Source organism: Amblyomma mixtum, chromosome 4, assembly GCF_055824585.1.
Source record: "Amblyomma mixtum isolate Tamu chromosome 4, ASM5582458v1, whole genome shotgun sequence".
Lineage (NCBI taxonomy): Eukaryota > Metazoa > Arthropoda > Arachnida > Ixodida > Ixodidae > Amblyomma > Amblyomma mixtum.
The window spans coordinates 90,826,985-90,847,695 of record NC_143015.1 but is presented as its reverse complement, the minus strand read 5'-3'; the positions used below and the strand labels follow the sequence as shown (position 1 = coordinate 90,847,695).

The 20,711-nt window shown below is 44.0% G+C and overlaps 1 protein-coding gene across 2 annotated transcripts in view; it reads right to left on the bottom strand.

Annotated features, from left to right (window-relative positions):
- The window catches only part of Pkc53E (Protein C kinase 53E), a 134,892-nt gene that overhangs the window by 17,157 nt on the left and 97,024 nt on the right, over positions 1-20,711 (bottom strand). Inside the window, exons 9-11 of one of the 2 annotated variants that reach the window (XM_089587053.1) lie at positions 20,187-20,375; positions 15,085-15,225; positions 1,067-4,191 (exon numbers count right to left, since the gene is read on the bottom strand). In XM_089587053.1, the coding sequence (XP_089443179.1) occupies positions 4,033-4,191; positions 15,085-15,225; positions 20,187-20,375 (489 nt within the window). In that variant the 3' untranslated portion in view covers positions 1,067-4,032. Of the gene's footprint in view, positions 1-1,066; positions 4,192-15,084; positions 15,226-20,186; positions 20,376-20,711 lie in introns of those variants that run through there. The other variant, XM_089587054.1, reaches the window with a different exon arrangement.

The window sequence follows — 20,711 nt, the reverse complement described above, 5'->3', positions numbered from 1 at the left end:
GAGTCTAGGGAAAGGAGGGCAGAACTTCACTTAAATTCGAGACTGCATGTAACTTGTGGGTTGTAGGGCGGGTACCATCATGAAAAATGCTCAATTTCCTAGCTCTTGGCCTGTTGCAAGCATAGAATACCTCTCATGTCAAGGATGATGACTATGTTGGTGTGTCTCACCTCTGTGTTATTTTGGGCTTCATTAACGTGAATACCAATAACGAAGTTGCCAAACATTTTTTAATTTATTACGGTCTGCTGAGATTTGGTGTAGGCTTGAGGACTAACCTTTGTTTTCTTTCATTTTGCAGAAAGCTGTTTGCTTCTGCTTCATCATGGAAGTGGGAAGATGGGTGTGCGCGAAGTTTTACGTCATCTTGAGGAGTAGACACTTCACAGTAACTCAGCTCTGTGCTGATGTACAACCACAATAAAATATGCTTGCTGCACTTTAAATTGCTTTTCCATTTTATGGCCTCGTGGGCATGAAAAAAGCATGCATGTGCCACATAAGCGAACATCCGAGAAAGATCCGGGAACGGACGTCCAAAATCGACGTCCGTTGGCCAGACAAACATGTCCCTTTGGACGCCTATAGGATGGCTGACTGACGTCCACCGGCTGTTTGCGGATGTCCGTCGGCCATCTGAAACATCCGAAACGGATGGCCAACGGCCAGCCAATGGATATCGGTGGTTGCTTGGCTAATTATTGCACTATGGTAAAAAGCTGAATGGAATTTGCCGACTGGGGGTTGAAAGCATTTGCCTCAGGCAACCTCCTACAGCCCACTGTCTCTTATGTGCATAGCACCATTTTTGTCCCCTCCTTCAACCTTAACCTATTTCTTAAACCTGTAATGCCAAAAGGCACTGTACAAGATAAATAAAATAAACAAACTAATTGTAGTAGCATGCATAATGTAAACGGCAGTTCATGCTGCTGTGTCAACTCGAGCTTGTTCACTCCCACAAAACAACATTTAATTAATTGCTTCTTTTCAGAAAAGTCCTTTTCTGCTGATGTGCCTGTTTTTCTAAGCATGGCTAAGGGTTCAAAGGAGAGAAAACAGAAGGTATGTTCAGAGGCAACAAAATATTGATATATTTGTCATAAAACGATCAAATGAACTCTATGGTTGTTATGCAATGAAAGCAAGCTCTAGAACCGGTGCACACACTCACCATTGCACATGTTAACGGACATGCGTGCGTATATATATATATATATATATATATATATATATATATATATATATATATATATATATACCTATATTAATGCACATAAAGAATCTCAAAACATAGTACAGATGTTATACAGCAACAACATTAAAAACTTGAGCAGCAATGCATTTCTCTTTTGTTTTTGGAGGTGAGAACCAGGTCCTGGTAACATATAATCCTTTACATAGCGCCATTACACATGTGGCAGTTCATACACTGCAAAGGACAGACCCACCAGCGGGGTAAACGGCCTCGTGTAGTTCTTACAACTGAGACAACAACTGGCATCTGAAATCGATCAGACAACAGAGTAGCACGTCTAGACAGGCAACCGTATACAACAAAGATATCAAAGGAATGTTCTCTTCTGGGTGTGCATTCTAGAAAAGAAAAATTGTGCCCTTGATTCTGGATATTATAGATGCGCAGCTGGGAAGGAGAGACAGCTTCCCAGCCAGTGCCCGCCAAGAGGATGGGGGCAGAGAGTATTGCGTAAGGAAGAAGGAGATTCACAGAGGGGGGGCCACGCCCCTTACGCGCACGCTACCAGCCTGCACGAGCGGCAAGCAATGAGGTCCCAGTGGCCTGCATCTGGCTTGCACCTCTGCAATAGCCTACTACCATCGATGAAGCTGCAGTGTTACCAAAGGGCTGAATACCTTAATGCAATAACAGTGCCGAACCAATCAAAGCATAAAGGTGACCTATTTGGAGATTCAAATTTGGAATGCCGCAACATAGAAGAGGGGAACCTAGGAAAATGCGTTGATATACAGCAATGTCTTGTTTGCTTCCTTTACGCTGCCATCCTTTCGCTGCTGCAATGCTGCAAACAGTACCGAATCAAGCCTGCATCTGCTATCCTGCATCTGGGGCCAAATGTAGGAGTTGAGCTAGATAATAAAGACGTATTCAGCCAAGCCCACACACGATCCCCTGGCAGCCAGAGCAAGAAGTATAGATATCCTCCCAGTATATTCATAGAATGCTTAATAGTCACAATAGCAAGCAACCAAAAGTATACACTGCTGATGACAATATAAAGTCAGGTTAGGATCGATATGGCAGGTTTCCTCAAACATATCATCAATGATCTGTTTCCTTCTAAGACTGAACACAACGTAGCTGTAGCCAAATATGCCACATTTAAATTGACAGTCCTGAATCAGAACCTGAAAATATGATGACATTTTGCATTGCGCATTACCCTCACATTGTACTTTGGGCTCAATCACACAACAAAATGTGCCACATATGCTGGCAGCTAAAGGGGGAATGCTCTGAGTAGTGGTTTAGCACTAACTTCATATCCACAGCAAAGATGGGAGCCTTGTGCATGATCTCATGATCACTAGGGTACTGCCAACAAATGTTGTAAATGTCTATCTCCACTCTTGATACCCTGCACATTCTAATAGACTGCAATAAACAGTTAGCACACTGTTGGCAAAACTAAGAATAGAGGGGACATCTGCACAGGCCAGCACAGACCAGTACATTTGCACAGACCAACACATTTGCACAGGACAGTAATTTTGTCCGTAGTTAGCCCTTAGCAGTTCCTGGCAGCTGATATGCCTTCCTTTAGGATTCAAGCATGGATACAAAACATCTTAGTAGCAAATGCATGGCCACCTAGCTGTGGAGCGTTGCCACCTGCGTGCAATGCTCCACAAAAAGTCAAATTGGCCACTGCTAAGCACCATCTCTATATCCTGCCGCATCATTAATGCAGTTTTTTGACACCTGAACACTCTGTGGTATGCTGCCACACACACAAAAAAATAAGTTTGGCAGACAGCAGTGCTGCTACGAGTAAGTAAGGATACTTTACCACAGTTTGAGATACCTTCCATACAAAGACAGACTTCTATGCAGGACTTGTCAGGCTTCCACACACATCACAGCTGACCATGGCGAACCTTGCACTCTAAGCATTTTAAATTGCAAAACATAAGCTCCAGGAGGTGGGAAAAGAGCAATGAAATGCGTAATTAAAGGCTAAAACACGAAAATATGTCTCACGTTGCAATTGCTAAAGCATGGGGCAGGTCATGCTAGCTGCATCAACTGTGAAGAGTGTGGAAGCCCTCTCGCAGAATTTCACACAAAAATCAATCCATTCCCTCAGCACCTCCAGTCCACAGCAGCAGCTGCTGTAAGGATTCTATCCCTGTAGATACACACAACCACCAAGCAAATGTGACGGCTTCGTCTAGAAGAACTCTTGATATGCTGATTCACCGACAAGATCACTGACACTCTGCACTGACCTTCCCCCAATACACTGCCTTGACATCGCCTTTAATCTCATCAGAATCCAACATGAAGCTATTGCCAGGCCCCAATAGAGAATCCAAAATGAAGCTATTGTCAGGCCCCAATAGAAAATCCAACATAAAGCTATTGCCAGGCCGCAACAGAGAATCCGACATGAAGCTATTGCCAGGCCACAATAGAGAATCCAACATGAAGCTATTGCCAGGCCCCAATAGAAAACATAGGCAAAGCTAATCAGCAATCAACCTTTAACACAGTGCTTAGTCGGCCTTGTGTACTTAAGACCAGTGCAAAGTGCCGTCAGTTTAGTTTTAGTTGTTTAGCAGCAGTGCATACCAGTGCAGGCCACAGTGGCATTGGTAGTAAGAACCCGAAGAAAAAAAAACGCAAGGCAGCCACTTTGGTAGCAACTACTACCAAGGCAGCAGGTCCCTACAACACCCCTTACAGCTACCTCTGGCAAGTGGTAGCACGGGTTAAAAAAAAAAAGAGACTGAGCAGGTGGTAGTGAGCGCGTGCGGAGCAAGACAACGCAGTTAGAAGCTGCAAACGCCGCAGAACTGGCTGTTGACGAAGGTAAAGCCCTGAAACTCGCTTCCCGTCAGGTTGCGCATGACCAGCGGGTCGCCGGGGCTCAAGGTCAGCTTGGCCTGTGTGAACGCCGGGTCAAAGTTCTCGCCGGACCGAGGGTTTTTCTGCAAGTTGGTGGTGGTAGGTGGGCAAAAGAAAGAAAAAAAAAGAGGCAGGAGGGAAGAGGGGGGGCAGGCAAAATGTGAAACCAAAAAAAATGAAAAGGGAGAAAAAAACAAACCGTGGCAGAAGCAGCGGCAGCCAAAACAAAATGCGCAAGCAAAATGATATTAATGCAAGCGGAAGCAAGTATAAAACTCGGCCGCTGGCGATTCAAGCTAACTGCACGATGACCTGTGAAGTGACAAGCACATTCACATCACTTCACCACACATTACATCACCAATGTTCAAGCGCACACCACAGTCTGCTATGCACAGTCTCTGTCAAAATCAACCAGGCTGCATGGTTTACTTCTAGCTCGTGCAGTGGAGCTCTTACAGCTTCCCTGAAGCTGAAATGGTCGTTAAAGGGAAGGACTGGGGTCTTCTTACCTTCGAACACTTTTCGATATTTAGGAAAGCACAAGGGCTCCACAATACAAGCTAGAAGCCAACGATGAAGCCTGGTTACTTTTGACAAAGACTGTACCACTTCCCGAAAGGTTTTATCCCATTAAAGTGCCAGCATAATCTGTGTAGCCTACAGTCCTGCAGCAACGACATCCCTGAAGGAGTAAAAACCTGGATTAGGAACACTGTCCTCTATAATAATAACCTTTTGAGAAAGACGAGGCATATGCGTGAACTGTGTCTGAAGTCTGAAACTTGGTGCAATGCTTCCAGAGGTGACTCGCAGAAGCAAAACCCACCTCTTCCAGAAAACTCAACCATTCAGCAAAGCTGAAGTCAGCAGATTTGCTGGAGGCTCCATAATTTATAGATACTTAGTGCAGATGTAGAAGTTTAATGAGAGCCAACAAAAAACTGCAAATAAAATGCTCAATGGCACTGTTTCAAAGAAAATGTGCTGTTAAAGAGTTTCTTGAAGCACAAAAGGAAGAGTATAAAATTGAAACATATATCAGCATATAAGCACTTTGAGCAAACCGTACCTGCTAGCAGCTGCAAATGGTCGTTGATGAAGCTTGCTACAGACTTTACAGCAGAAGAAAAAAAAACTAACAAGTTTTCTTTTTGTTCACACCACATGTTCCTCTTCAGTGTGAAAAAAAAAAAAAAAGTTGAACTAAATTATGATACACTTTGCTGGTATTTTCAAGCCAATTAAGAACACCTGTTGCAAGAACAATATGGTCGTTCACAGCTCCTCTTATCTGTTCAATAGAATGACAACTTTATTCTCATTTACATGACACACCCTATATATTTATAAGCCATGGCTGTAAAGGTGAATGAATGGCAGTTTGCCTTCAGAAAACAGCATGTCCTGTTGACAAATAAGCCCCGAAATATATTTAGCTAAAGCACGCTTCCACAAAGTGCAAAATTACCTGCTAAATTACTTGTGTAATGAAGATTATCCAACATTTATACAATACCATCTTGTGGCATTAATAGCAACTCTCTGAAAGTAAGAATCTGCAAAATTGCGATCAAATGATGTGAAACCTGAGAGCAAGCCTACTTGTGCTTACTTAAGCTGAAGTGAAGGCAGCTACAAACTTGAAGTGGACTCAGTGAAAGTCTAGTTATTACTGTAAAAAATTGTAAATTGTGGGGTTAATGTCCCAAAGTAACACGTGGGCTATGAGGGATGCCATAGTGGAGGGCTCCAGATTTATTTAGACCACCTAAGGTTCTTTAACATGCTCCTAAATCGCACCGCACACGAGCACTTTTGCATTTCGCCTCCACTGAAATAATAGTTATTGCCATGTTCTGCAACAAGTTTCTCAGCACTCATATGCAAAACGCATCCTGTGAACCTGTTACTATCTCAGTGATCTCGTTGCTACAGGACTCAACTAAACTAGGCAGAAACATGCAGCTCAGCACAAAGTTGGGACACAGACTACACTGGCCACGGAAAATTTGTAATTATGAATGAATGCAAAAGAACAGAAAAGAATGCACAACCACAGCTCAGCAGGTCAAACTTGCAGTGTAAAAAGTTTAAATTCATAACAGTAGCTTATAAAGAGCTGCTCTGCAAAGACGCACAAAGCTTAAAATCAATTTCCTCTGTGTGAGACTAGATAAATCACTAGTATATATACTATTGCACTACTAGTATATAAATCAGTATATAAATCACTAGTATATATGCTATATATTGTATATAATATGTGCAGCACATAGCATGCTAGCATTACTTAATTTATAGTCAGCAGTTTCATTCCACCAGATACCAATGCCCATGGGCACACTTGACGAACAGAAATTCTACTCTGCCATGTACAATACAAGTGCCCCTGAATCCATTTGTAGCAGAATCTCTTTTTCACAAACTGTCACACCTAAAGGTAATAAATCTAATCACTACTGCAGCAGCTTGCCAATGACACTAATTAAGACTGCTGCTGGAGCAGTGTGCTTTCTAAGATGCATTTTGAGCCTTCGTGGTTTTACAACTACACCCAGATGGACATTAATCCTCATTACACCCTCTCCAGATACCTATACTCTATTCCAGGCAGACACTTTCTAAACGCTGCAGAATACTAACAGTTCCCACATTGAGCCCTTGATCCATTCATCCTCACCCTGAAACACCTGCTAGCTGCCATCATAATCTGCTACCTGGTGATAGTCCCAAGTTTGTACACAAGGGAAAAATTTTTCTTTGCCCATGGACCACAGATTCAAGAAACCTTCACAGCTGTTGTATTTTCGAATTGCATCTTATATTTGGAGCCCCTGCACTCTGGCGGACACTGCTGAAATAGTTCATTAGAAGTGCGCTGAATGAAGAGTGGCTCGAGATACCAGTCTTTCACTCTGGTTGTACTCTGAGCTGTGGGACAATGCATGCCTGACAATTCCTAACAATCTGCTATATGCTGCTATCACTATTATCTAGCACTGTACAAGTAACAAATATGCATGCTCTGTTCAGACATTATGACAGCAAAAAAAAGCTATTGAACACTGCTTCAAGATACAGTAGAACCCCTCTATAGTAAAGTAGCTCAGAGCAGCAAAAATCTTCACTACATCAGGGTATTTACTATATCAGTTGTTGGCGATGGCAAGACCGACTATGCTCTCTGCCTGCTTACTAAGCGCGAAGTGTTTGTTTATAAATCGAACACTCAGAAATACCTTACATCCTGCTCTTATCCCTTTATGCGATATTACCAGTTATCACATGTTATCACATTTTCAACACTGTTTGCGTCTTGTGGAAGTACCGCATTTACACGAATACAACGTGGCTATAAAGGGGGTAGCAGTTAAGAAACGCACACGACAACGTCAAGCGCGGCAAAACCGCCTATGCTAGTTCCACCTCGCTTCCGCTTCTTGCCGCTGCTTCCCCACGCTTCGCGCCGACGTGCTACGAACGCTCTTCCTCCCTTTTCGACTCCTCACTGCACTTTTACTAGCTTTCCTTTACCAGCGACCCGCGCCGGCTTCTTTCTGAGTCTACAGCCGGCTTTACCTTTACTGTGTGCACCGCGCGCTTTGCCTCAAGGCCTCAATGTCTTCCAAAAGTTGGCTTCTCCTAGCGACTTTCAGCTCGGTGGTGAAGCCATCTCAAAGAGCGCATTCGGTGTCTGCTTCGCGATCTTAGACTTCGCGCGTGCCGCTATGTCATCATTCCGCAAGCAGTACATCGCCATAGCTAGACGCTCTTTACTATAGCCGTTTCTTCAAAAAAAAATGTTTTTACTATAACCGAAAAAAAAATGTGCAGTTGTCTATGGAAGGTGAAATGAGACTGCAGCTTCACTTTACTATATCCAAGTTTTTACTATAACCGAGTTTACTATAGCGAGATTCTACTGTAATGAATCGCAGCATCCAATCTCCATGACTGAAAAGTAGTGAGTAATGGTGTCTTCTGGAAATCTGACCAAAAACGTTCCCAAACAATGCTTTCTCCACAGGGTTAGAACTTTCTAACTTGGAAGAAGCCACTACGATAAGGGTTCTGCAAAAGCCAATTAGATGTCCTAGAACTGTCTATACCAAGGTTCTTTTTAAAACCGCAGAATTTTTTACCACAAAGTGCTATGTGTGGCATGACAACTTATGGTAGAAGTTTTATCACATACCAAATGGTTTGGTTTGGTTTGGTTTACGGGGTTCAATGTCCCGAAGCGACTCAGGCTATAAGGAACGCCGTAGTGAAGGGCTCCGGAAATTTCGGCCACCTGGGGTTCTTAATGTACACTGACATTGCACCACACACGCGTCTCTAGAATTTCGACTCCATCAAAATTCAACCGCCGCGGCCAGGACACACAAACTGTCTGCAGCAACCTTTACCAATGATCTGACTAATGGATAGTAATTGATGCTATGTGCAGCCATTAAACTTTCTTTTCAAAACCGAAAGCCTGCCTAGCTGATTGTGAAGCCTCCAACTGATCACATCAATGAGGCAAGACAGCATAAGAGACTCACAGAAACAGCAGTGCTCTTAATCTTTAACGCCCTCTACACCTTCATGGTCATAGCTTAACGCTACTTTACTATCAGAGGACCAGCAGTTCATGCTCTTCACACCTTTGCGCGCTTAGCTTAACACTATGTGACTAAACCCCGGACAACACATGTTGGAAAAATTTTAAAGAGTATCATATCCCAGCAAACCAAAAACCTCTCAGAGACGTCTAGCTAGACGTCTCAAAGGTTTTTGGTTTGCTGGGATAGGCTTACTAGTGGCTAAATGCTCCAACCAAAAACAGCATTTTTTTTTTTTTGCTGGTTACAACCACTGAACATTGCTGTGCCCTACTTGAGCAGCCCGTATTGCATGTAGCAACAGCCTCAGCCAGAAAAACAATTTGATTCCAATTCTATTCCGTTCTTATCCATTCATTACAGGTTCAAGTACCACCACAACCCCACCACTGAAGGGATATGTCCCCACAGGAGTGGCAGATCATAAGAATGGAATAGAATGAAAGGGAATAAACGGCAGTGTTACACCAGCTGTGCTTGCTGTGCTCGTGCAGTTGCTGGGTGCGACAACTGTAGTTCTCAAGGACTGCATGCAACATACATGCCATGTGGCTGTGACCGCAACATGCAGGGGTGCCAGACACTAAACACTGGGAGTTAGGCCACCAGACAACATGGCATAACAAGACACCAAGACACGACTGGGTCAGAATGCCCCATGCCGGGCAGTGGGAATAAATGCTTTTATTGCCCAAACCGTGAGCCAGCAAATCAGAATAAATGCTTTTCTTGTCTAAACCGTGAGATAGTTAGTGGTCGAGTTTATTGCAGTTACGTCTTCCTGGAGCTTCTGAGAGAGAAGAGAAAAGCTCCTTTGGCCTGTGCTACTACAACTGAAGTAATTTGTCACCTACAGTGACGAACAATGATATAGAATTTCGTTGCTTGATGAGCAAAATGCAAACCTCTGTCTAGAAAGTGAAGCCTCTGCTGTCATGTCATGTCTGCATCCTACATTGACATGTGTTTCAGCCCCAAACTTCCAAAAGAGAACATTGATTTCTTGAGTGGAATGGCATATACAATAATACTAGCTATATCCAATGGCTATTTCTTTTCATTTTGGTTGACCCAAGCAAATGTTGCCAGCTGGTCAAGTCAGGTCAGTACGATGTAAAGATGTACTGTAGGTCAAGTTTTTTTGAAGATGTGATGAAAATAATGGTGATAGATCTCAAAAGTTCATTCACAGTATACAAAATGGTAAAGGCAATGAAATCGTTAAAATAAAAGAAAGTGTGCCAACTTTCAAATGTCTGGCAACCTCAACGACAGTCTTTGTAGGGGTAAGGATCGGTATAGACTCCTGACAGGCAAGATGAACTCAGCTATAGTCTGAGCAGTGAGGAAGAGGCTGAGGTCGGCAGGAAATTGCATGTAAGCAGCCTACATTTCTTAAAACCCTAGGACTCTTTCCGAAGAAGACATCTGGTCTCTGCCCGAAAAAAAATGAGGCTTGCAATGGCACCTCCTTTCCACTTCTAATCTTTAATGCACGACAGAATTACAAGTTATGCCAGAGTTATGGGACTCTTTAATCTGGATTATAAGTCTATGGGGTAGTTTCGCACTCTAATGCATTCTTTATGCCAAACAAGGAAGGGAGCACTGTTTTTTATCTGTGTTCAAGGAGGTGCAAAAATGCACGATGAAACAACAAGAATGACAGCAAATGGCTGAAAAATAAACTCGAACTGAAGCTGCACGCTCTGCATGTGACAACCGTATGCGCAACATGTGACTCGAAAACACACAGAAAGATTTGTTTTGCCCTGCCAGGAGCTATACAAAGCTCTGCAAAGATGCTCTGCACAGCAACTGAGTTTGCAAGAGCTGATCATACTCTCTGGAACTGCATGGGAACATGAACAGGCCATCCTAACTAGACGTTGCCAACTTAACAGTGGCCTGCACTGAATGCACTAGCACTGCTCTGGTGCAACACAATGGCAAGTTGTTAGCACATGGGGGAGGTCACAGGCACGAAACAAAGCACACACACACACACACCCTACCACACTAGTCACTCACTCGTACACACAACGGAATTCCAATGATTCAATTCTGAATTAGCAAGGTTTAACTGTATCTAGCTTTCCACCACTGCAAACAAAGTTTAAGCCTGTTGTTACCTAGCTATACGTGCCATGTGCCGAGCACAGTGATGCTGGTAACAATGAGGGCTTGGTCATTGCTTTTACTGCGGAGATCATGACAAACAGCGAGCCAACTGTACAGACCAATGTGGAAGTATTCACCACTGCCACTATTAACTGCCATGATGATGTGATGACCATAAATTTTTACGGCACAAGGCGATTTTCCCATGGCACAAGGCAATTTTTATCTACTCAAGGCGGGGTGAAAAGCCCATTTTCCAAGCATTTCATTCCAAAGAAGAAGAACGCCAAACCAGGGGAAAGTTTGTATCCATTGAATCAGCAGTAAGCCGATACCAATGTGCAAAAAGACACCCAAGAATGGGCTAATATTTACTACAAAAGAGAAACGTCAGCAAATATTAACAGTTTGCAGTTCCATATCAAAAGCTCTATTAATAACATTTTGAACAGCTGCCCCAATTTCTGTGCTTCTCCAAGACAAAAATGTGGCGGCTGTAGATGTGCCGCCCTGATTCACCCAGGTGGTCCATTGGTGAGGGTACCCCCTGGCTATCCCGCATATCTGCCATGGCTGAGGACCACCAAGATAACCAATCTTTCTGCTAGAAGCTCAAGGTGGAAGCTTCCAGTTGCGACGTACCAGTAGAGTGCCACTCATCGTCAACCGCGGCTACATCCACTGCAGCACAAAGGCCCATGAATAAGTTTTCATCAATCGGAGGGCCTATTGCATTCCTTGCTTCATTTTTTGTGCTCCGGCACACACCAGTTGAGGTGTTCAGCCATGTCAATGGCCCTTCTGCAAAGGCACTCTTTGCAGAACTCTTAAAAGCTGTTAACGATCAAGTTAATCTTCCAGTCTTTCCTTTTTTTTCTCTCTCTCTTTACAACTGTATGGAAACAAGAAAATTCTTAATTCAGGACACCTTGCCAGAAAGCGGCTCCAAAGGCTTCTTCTATTTTTGTTCCCTGTAGCTAGTGCACGACTGCAGGGAAAAGCAAGAGATAAAACAAGTACAGTAGCCGACCGATATTTCGGACTCCTATAATTCGGACTAGCGCGATATTTCAGACTTCGCTGAGGAACCGTCGCGTACCTCATAGGAACGTGTACATTTTCACGACCGATATTTCGGACTTAGCAGAGTCTCAAAGTTCGAATTTTCGGACTAAAACAGATGCCAACAATATTGCGGTGATCGTTTTTCAACCGAAAGTTTGTTATTTCGGCCTAATAGAGATGCGAGCGGGCATTGCTGTCACTACCAACCCGTTTACCGCCACCGTGAAAGGCGCCATCTTGGATTTAAACGGAATCGGCTTGGCGGGCGCCATCGGACTGGCTTGGATAGGCTTGGCTATTCGTTCTCTATCGTTGCCATTCGAGATAATGAGATGCTTTCCATTGCCATCAAGATGGCCTACAAAGGAGTTGGTATAATAGCTCTATGTACAAAGGGCACGCCATAGCGCGCGATCGCATTGAAAACGGGACAGCGGGACAGCTGCAGCATCTGCCGTGGCTTGGACGACACACCCCGCGGTGCGGGGCAGCAGACGCAGCAGACGCGGCAGACGGGGGGAGGGGGGACTGCATTCGAAGGCGCTCGTGGGTTACCTCTCGGTCTCGGACGTCTCACGTCTTCCAGTGGGTTACCTCTCAGTCTTCGCAAACGTCATTGCCCCATGCAAACTGACTGTTCTTGCTTCACGCAGCGAGTGCATTTATTCACGGCATGACCGCAGCCGCGTCGCACTATCTGGTATCATGATATGATAGGGTGTGGGCATGAGGAAAGCTTTCAAGCGGAACATGGGGAGCGGCGATTTTCGAGATTTTGAAAGTTGGTTCTTCGCAGAAAAGTTTATTTTTTTAAGTTCACGGCTTTCAGGATTGTTCGATTATTCGGACTATTTTTCGGGTCCCACCGAGTCCGAAAAAGCAGTCGGCGACTGGAGCATCTCTTGGGTCAATATTTCAGACCACGCAGCACTGATTTCACCATGTATCCTCCCAATCGCAAAGAAGGCCAAAACTTTATACAGAGAAGTAGCCTGACACAACATGATAAAGCCTGCGAATAAAAGAAACAGCATTTTTCACTCTTTCCAGTCACATTTGTAGGCTTTCAGTCACCCTCGTCAAAACACCCCCAGAGGTCTCGGCGCATCATGCCATCTAACAGGTAGTCTTAAAACTACAGTTTTGATTTCTATGCATCTTTTGTCACTTTCTGCATGGAGGAAATTCTTACAAGCAGCACAAAACTAACAACATGTTGCTTTTGACAGCCATAGCGATTTGCATTTGAAAGATCACCACCCATGGCAAATCTCACTATTCTTCTATTCTACAGCCCCTTCCACGAATTTTTCAAAATTGGCAGCATTTGGCTTAGTGATGAAAACAGGTAGCCAGATCTTAGGTATCATCTTAGCGAACCCAGACGGCAGTTCATCCGCAGATTTGCATTCCAGGTACCCATGGATCTTTTTATTGTAACACCAGCATGTAGTTTTTGTCCTGGGACATGCAACACTTGCTTTGGGCAAAGAAATGCAATAATGTAGAAGCAGAATTAACATGAAAGTGATCATTTTAGACTTGGCCTACTCTGATAAAGTGGTCTATTCCATTTGTTATTTGCAGGATGGCAGAGCAAAACACACAAGTACAGCTGGTCCCTCCTTTCTTCTTACCTGTGCTTCCATCTTTTGAGGGCAGTCAGTGATCGTCATGACAGGAAAAATTTACTGCTCTTGGTCGGCCACACAAAAGTGATCACAATCACATTGATAATGACTGTACTGCACGTCCACGCTACCCGTGCATCAATGCCCAGGTTGAAAACACAAAATGGCAGCATCAAGGTGCTGCACTGACAACACTTGATAAGATGCCAGCAATGGCAGGTACCTTGTGAACACTTTTATGGAATACGTCGCTTTCGCATCTTGTGAAAATATATCATTAGGCCAGAATGAAGAATATAAGGGTGAAACACGATAAAAACATGCATTATTCGTTGCGTCACTAATCAACACTACGGCATTTTCATGTGATTTATTGTACAGGAGGTAATACCATGGACAAAAGTAACTGACCCCCCTCCTCTCTAAGTTTGAAACTGCACCACATTGCATGCAGGAGCCAACTAATGATGCACTTCTGGTGTTGAGACCAGTGCAGTGGCGGTGCACTCTTGGTGTCGAGACTGGCAGAAGTCATTGCAGCCTGTCTTGACACCAGGAGTTCACCATCAGGTGATGGATCCTGCATGCAGTGTAGCGTGGTTCGAAACTCGGACTGGGGGGGGTCAGTTACTTTTGTCCCTGATAGTACATTAGGAACAATGCTCAATGCTAATGTAAAACCTATTTACACGAGTCAGCATGAAAATGTGAAACAGTCCTGGCTCTCAACACTCTTTCATTCTGGTCTGGTAGTACACTGAACAGAACCTTGAGACTGCAATAGGCATTTTGTGCGAGGACACCTACTGCAGCTTCAGAAGACAAACATTTGAACTGAAGACAGATATTCAGATTGGTGAAGGCGGATACTGAGATTGGTGAAGGCGGATACTGAGATTGGTGAAGGCGGATACTCAGATTGGTGAAGGTGGATACTCAAGACTCGTGACGACAGATACTCAGACTCGTGACGACGGATAATCAGACTCGTGACGACGGATACACAGACTCGTGACGACGGATATTCACCCTCGTGACAATGAATATTCAGACTCGTGATGATGGACATTCATTTCATGCAGAACGATATTCAGACTCGTGTAGACGGACTTTCATTTCATGAAGAAGACTGACATTCAGACTTGTGAAGATGCTATTCACATTTGTGTAAAAACAAAGTTCATGTTCGTGAAGATGAACATTTTTATTCATGAAGACGGACATTTATATTCTTCGTGAAGACAGACATTTATATTCTTCGTGAAGACAGACATTTATATTCTTCGTGAAGACAGACATCGAGATTCGTGAAGACGGACATCGAGATTCGTGAATACTGACATCGAGATTCGTGAAGACGGACATCGAGATTCGTGAAGACGGACATTGAGATTCGTGAAGACGGACATCGAGATTCGTGAAAACGGACATCGAGATTTGTGAAAACGGGCATCAAGACCAGTGCTACAGCCAGCCCCTTAAAGCAAGGCAAGACTTTGCAGAGGAAAACGATTTCAGAACAGGCAGGAGAAGTGCAGCAGGTACTCACAATGCGGGGCTTGAATGGCGGCTGCACCTCACGATTCTCAATCTTGTCCCAGTCGATGCGGCGGAAGAACGGGTGTGTCCGGACATCCTCCTCACCTGATAGGCCACAACCCAAACGCCGTGCTGGGTTTTTGGTCAGGAACTGCACAGCGCAAATGCATAGAGGTAGGATTTGACAACGGTTTTGATCAAGGAACCACGTACCAGCATTTACCATAAAAGCAAATCCATTTTCCACAAGAATGGCTCTGACATAAAGCAGCAGATTAAAAGCGAAAGAAAGACTAAACAGCCATTCTAAACCTGCCATTTGTGATATCTACTCACTTCCCAACATAAGAAACATTATATCGTTCCCAGTTGTACATGTTTTAACAATGCATGCCTGGCCCTGTGGCCAACCCGAAGGAAGCTGACCATCTTTTTCCTCCTTTATTTTTACTTGTGAACTATTTTAAGGTTTTAACGTCCAGTACTAAAATTAAAATGTACTAGTTTGGCTTTGGCTTTTGGCATGCTACTCTACATTTGGTTTCTGTCATCTGGTTTGTAGCTACCTTGAAGAGAATTATCTGTTATGATCTGATAAGGTCGGGAGTGTTGCTTAGAGTGACTCCTTATTGTATCCACTGGCCATGGGTAAGGTCTAGATTTCTAGATTTCTGCGATTCTGAAAAAAAAAAAATCAAGGGAATAAAGCAGAAACCACTGGCCCTCTTTCTTCTTTCAGTGTTCTTGTTCATTATTTTATGACAAAGTGTGCAGTGTTTTTGTGATGACGAATCAAAACGAACTTGCTTTCCCAAACATCTGCTCTACTACAGGTCTCTTCTTTAGAATTTTTTAAGTAAAATAACTTTTCATTTCACGCTCAAATTAAAATAATTCTTCCTGCACTTGTGCCCTTCAATGAGAATCATAGGCAGTGAACAAAAGCGTCACAGTGTCCTTTTAATAGGGCATTCAGGACAAATGGGATTTTGCCTGCATCGATTCTGCCTGCATCAACCAGGTATGTTAGAACTTCAGATACAAAGTGCTATGCAATGCTGGCACAGCTGGTCACGTAACATGAGTCGCATACACAATCAGTTGGATACCATGTGCAGTGCTAACCCGTGTGAGAAGTGCGCTGCGCTATTTCTTGGCAGCTGAATGGGCCCAGGAACAACAGATGACACATTCAAAAAATTGGAGAGGGCTTAAAGGGACAGTGAGGAGAGCACTATTAATATTTTTTTTATAGCAAAATCCGATAGTTCGGCATGTCATGGCTTTGTTGCCACTTGGCCGGCAGCGAAAGATGCGTTTATTTCTCAGAAATTTGGATTCGAAGTTAAAAAAGTTTTTCCCGCCGCTCTGATTCAAACTTGGGGTTCTCCTATGACGACACAGGACTAAGTGACGTGAAACATGATGTCAACATGACGTACCGCAGACTCCGTGATTTCTGGCGGCCAGCAGTGCGGCCTAGCAGCAGCCGAAAAGAAAGCTACCGCCGGCCGCACGTTGAAGGCATCTATCGGCTATTGCGGCCATCGCTACAGTCGCTTCGCTTACGTTTGCACCGGCGTTTTGCCAGCGTTACGATGGATCTCGTTCTCGAAGTCATCACCGAAGTTCTCGCAAATAGACACCTTTAGCATACCGTGTACCTTAATGGTTAACGCTAGCGGAATACCGGGAGCTCGCCTAACGCCGGTGAGCAGACGCTGATTGGTCCCGATGCTTCAGGCGCGTGTGTAACTGCCGGGCACGTGGCGCCATCTGGCGACGTCAAGGAGATTTGCGCATGCATTGGCTGCACCTCAGTGATTTGTGGCTTCTCGGGTCCTAGAGTTGGTTCTAGCAACACTGCTTTGTCCTATGACGTCAGCACGCTTGTACTTGCGAGTTTGGCCGGTGGCGGCGATACCTGTATTTTGGTTCTTGCTCTTTTCTACGTTACGAGAGCTTTGTTGTCAGTATGAGTGGCGTTTTTGTAATCAGGAGCTGGTATTCTGCCGATACAAGCCAACTTCAATTTCCCCTCAGTGTCCCTTTAAGTTTCGCCTTGAAGAGTGCAACACGACAGAGTGTTGCAGCACACTGCCAGGGAGTCCACGGAACCCCATCGCTCATTCGGCGTGACGCCTTGGCCACTGGACAAATTGAAAATTGATTTTTTTTTTTTGGAAAGGAAATGATGCAGTAACAGCCTGACTTATCTTGGTGGACACCTGAACTGCATTACCTCTGCAGCAACTTTTGTGCAGCCCCCGATTATTTCAGACTTCAGACATGCAGTGCCAACTGCTACTCAATGCTCAATGGAGCTTTTTTCCCCTCTATGTTCCCTCTCATTGTTGAGTAAATAAAATCAACTTCAACTTCAACTACTACGCCGACGGCTTTTCAACTGAACGAGTTGTGTACACTGTTACGTAAAACCCATATGGTGAGATGAACGTGGACAATTCACAATGCATCACTGATGCACAACTGGTCGGAGCTGGCATCGCCTGCTGGAATGACATTATTGACGTGGATGGTAATGACGACATCGCAGTACCATGTACTGACGACGCTACTGTACACGAAGTACGAACACTTCCCAACTACTGAAATCTGAAGAATGAGATAACGAGCAGGCTGACCTCGCTAGCAACCGTGTACAGTACAACTGCGGTTAGTTATATCACGTCTAACTGCAGCAAGGATCTCTGTGAAAAATATGTGACAGCGTTGAAGAGCTAAGAAAGCACCGTTAAGGGTCTCCACTGAAGAAGCAGGCATTGTGATAGAGTAGCAGGCTCGCAATAACACAATGTACAAAATAAAGCACACCAGTGTTGTCTGAATTACCATTTTTGGCCGCAATATGGAGAGTCCACTTACTACGAACTCCAGATAAAACGAACGCTATCAGCATGACCGTCAGTTGTTAAAAGTGGGCTCGACTATAAAAGCAAAAATTGGATAAGGTTGTCTTTGGCGTCCCTTCAATACCTTTCTAGCCAAAGCGAAATCTTTCAATTGGTTTTTAAAGGAGCATAGACACCAAATTATTGTTGCGTGTTTTACTTTCAAATCACATGTTAGGCGTTAGAATATGTATCCTCCCCATAGTATTCCCCTATGACTGTTAGATAATTTATAATTGAACGCCTTCTCGAATCCAGTTCCATTTTGATCAACCAAATGAAAGTTGTGCCATGGAAGAAGTGTTCTGGTCACATAAGGCATGAAAAAAATACTCCAACATAATCACAGACACATAGTTTTAATTCACTACAATGCTTAAGCCAACCTGCTTCAAGAGCTGGAACGCCAACAAATGAGATATCAGTGGTTATATTGAAGGTTTTTTCAAGCCTCACATGACCTAAACACTTCTTACACATCACAGCCGCCTTTCGGTTGATGAAACTAAGAAAAAGGAAACAGCATTTGAAAACAAATTAAATTGTAAATTATTTAGTGGTCTTAGGGACTACCACACGGTGATCCATGTATTACAATGTCTTGTGCATCACTAGAAGGAAGAAAACAAGCAGCCAAAATGAGGTGTCTATAGTCCTTTAACCCTTTCAGGCGCTTCGTACACAATTAAGTACGTGGCAAACTTGCAGCTTTTTCAGAGAAACTGGTGCACTTAGCAGTGATTTCATTATTTCAGTCAAACTGAGCACCCTTCTTGTTGCAAATAAGTTGTTTTTCTGTACCATGTAGCGAACGCAGTAAGTAAATTTCACAGACCAGTGAGCTAGGTAGCACTTTGTCTGCCGTTTTTGTGCAGACAGATTTTGCCGCGAGTGAAAACATCGATTGTTTTTCCTCAGTTTCGAGTGTAATGTGCATCTCTGAAACGCAAAGTGATTCCATGATACCTAGGGTTCTCATCTGACACATGAGAACATTTCTAAGGCACTACTTATAAGAAATCTGACACTTTGTACGGAATTCTCCACATCGTTGTAAAAACTTACCTGCTGGTCTTTCACGTTCGCAAACTAACAAATTCTCTGTCTTGAGGCCTGAATATACTAATTAGGTGAAAAAAGATAATTGATTTAAGTCAAAACAAAGCATGGCGGCTGAAAAGGTTAAAGGGAAGCTGAAACTGTTTTTTGAGAATTCGAGGTTATTCAAGAATTCCAATCTATCAAGCATCTTGACAAAGCATGAAAAGTATTTTTGCTCTAGCATTTAAAATGGTGTTGCAATCATCGATTAGAACCGCCACGATGTTTAGGCTTCTTCTCACTGCGTTGGAGGAGTGCGGGGAAACTCGGCAGGGACGTGATTGCTGCCGAAATTTCAGATGCCCGCTGCTTACGCCTGCATGCTGCTGTGTGTCGTCAGATGGCGCCAAACAATGCATCGTGAGCTTCACCTTCGATGGCGTCGGTTTTCTTTCATGGAATAAGCGTTTATTCGCTGGAAACGTACTGCCGTCATACGCGACGTCATTATCGGGGCCTCTGCTCGTCACTGTGCACTTCAGAGAAGCCTGAACGCCGACGACGGCTTTATTCGGCGATTACGCCACCATTTCAAATACTATACCATTTCAAATTTCGCATTTCCCGCCACAACCACTCGAACGCTGTTTACCCTGAACGTGCACATACCACCACATTCCAGCAATCATTTTTCTTAAAGACTGCCCGTGACTGGAATGACCTCCCTGCTGAAGTGGCCACCATCATGATTCATCGACTCTTCAAGACCACTATCGAGGAAGCATAGTCATCAACGTAATTTTTGTCAATTTTCTTATTAATGTATAATATTTTTTTGCCGTGTTATCCCCACCCCTTTCAGTCATTCGACTATGGGACCTCCTTCTGCATATCATTGTACACTGCTCAAATGATTGACTAATAAAAAAATTCTGATTCTGATTCTGATTCTAATGTCCCGAAAGGGACCTTTGAGGAATAATAAATAAATAAATAATTAATAAATAAATAAACTAGAGCAAAACGATTTCGCAGGCTTTACCTGCACGTTTCGCACATTCGGCCACCTTAAACCCATGGAATTCTAAAACCACTTCAGTAGCCCTTTAAGGAAAGCTTACAGCTATGGTCACAGCGGAATGTGGAAAAGAGTCCCAACCCCTTTGCAGGCCTCCTTGGCCTCCTTGGAGAGGGCCTTGGGGTAGGAGACGTTGTGGTCCGTGATGGAGGCAAACAGCTCCTCCTCATCCTCCCCGTCGAAGGGCGGCTGGCCCACCAGCATCTCGTACAGCAGCACCCCGTACGCCCACCAGTCCACAGACTTCCCGTACGGCTGGTACAGGATGATCTGCACGGCAGCCACAAGCAGTGGGTGACCCGGTCCACACCTCCACACGACAGCTGCTGTAGCAAGACCCGCTAGGTGAAGCCACCATCGGCATGAAAGGTGAAAAACTGGCCGTAATGGCAAACAGTATGTTGTTGTTGTTGTTGTGTTGTGTTGGGTTTAATGGCGCATAAGCGACTAAGGCTATCATGTGCCAAGCTCAGGGTATAAAAGTTGTTTTATATAGGATGTTATACAAAAGTCTAAATGAACGGAGGTGTAAAGGGCCTAAAAAGTTAATTCGTGCAGCATAGTAAAAATATAAGACAAAATTTTAGAAATGACTTATGGTAGAAG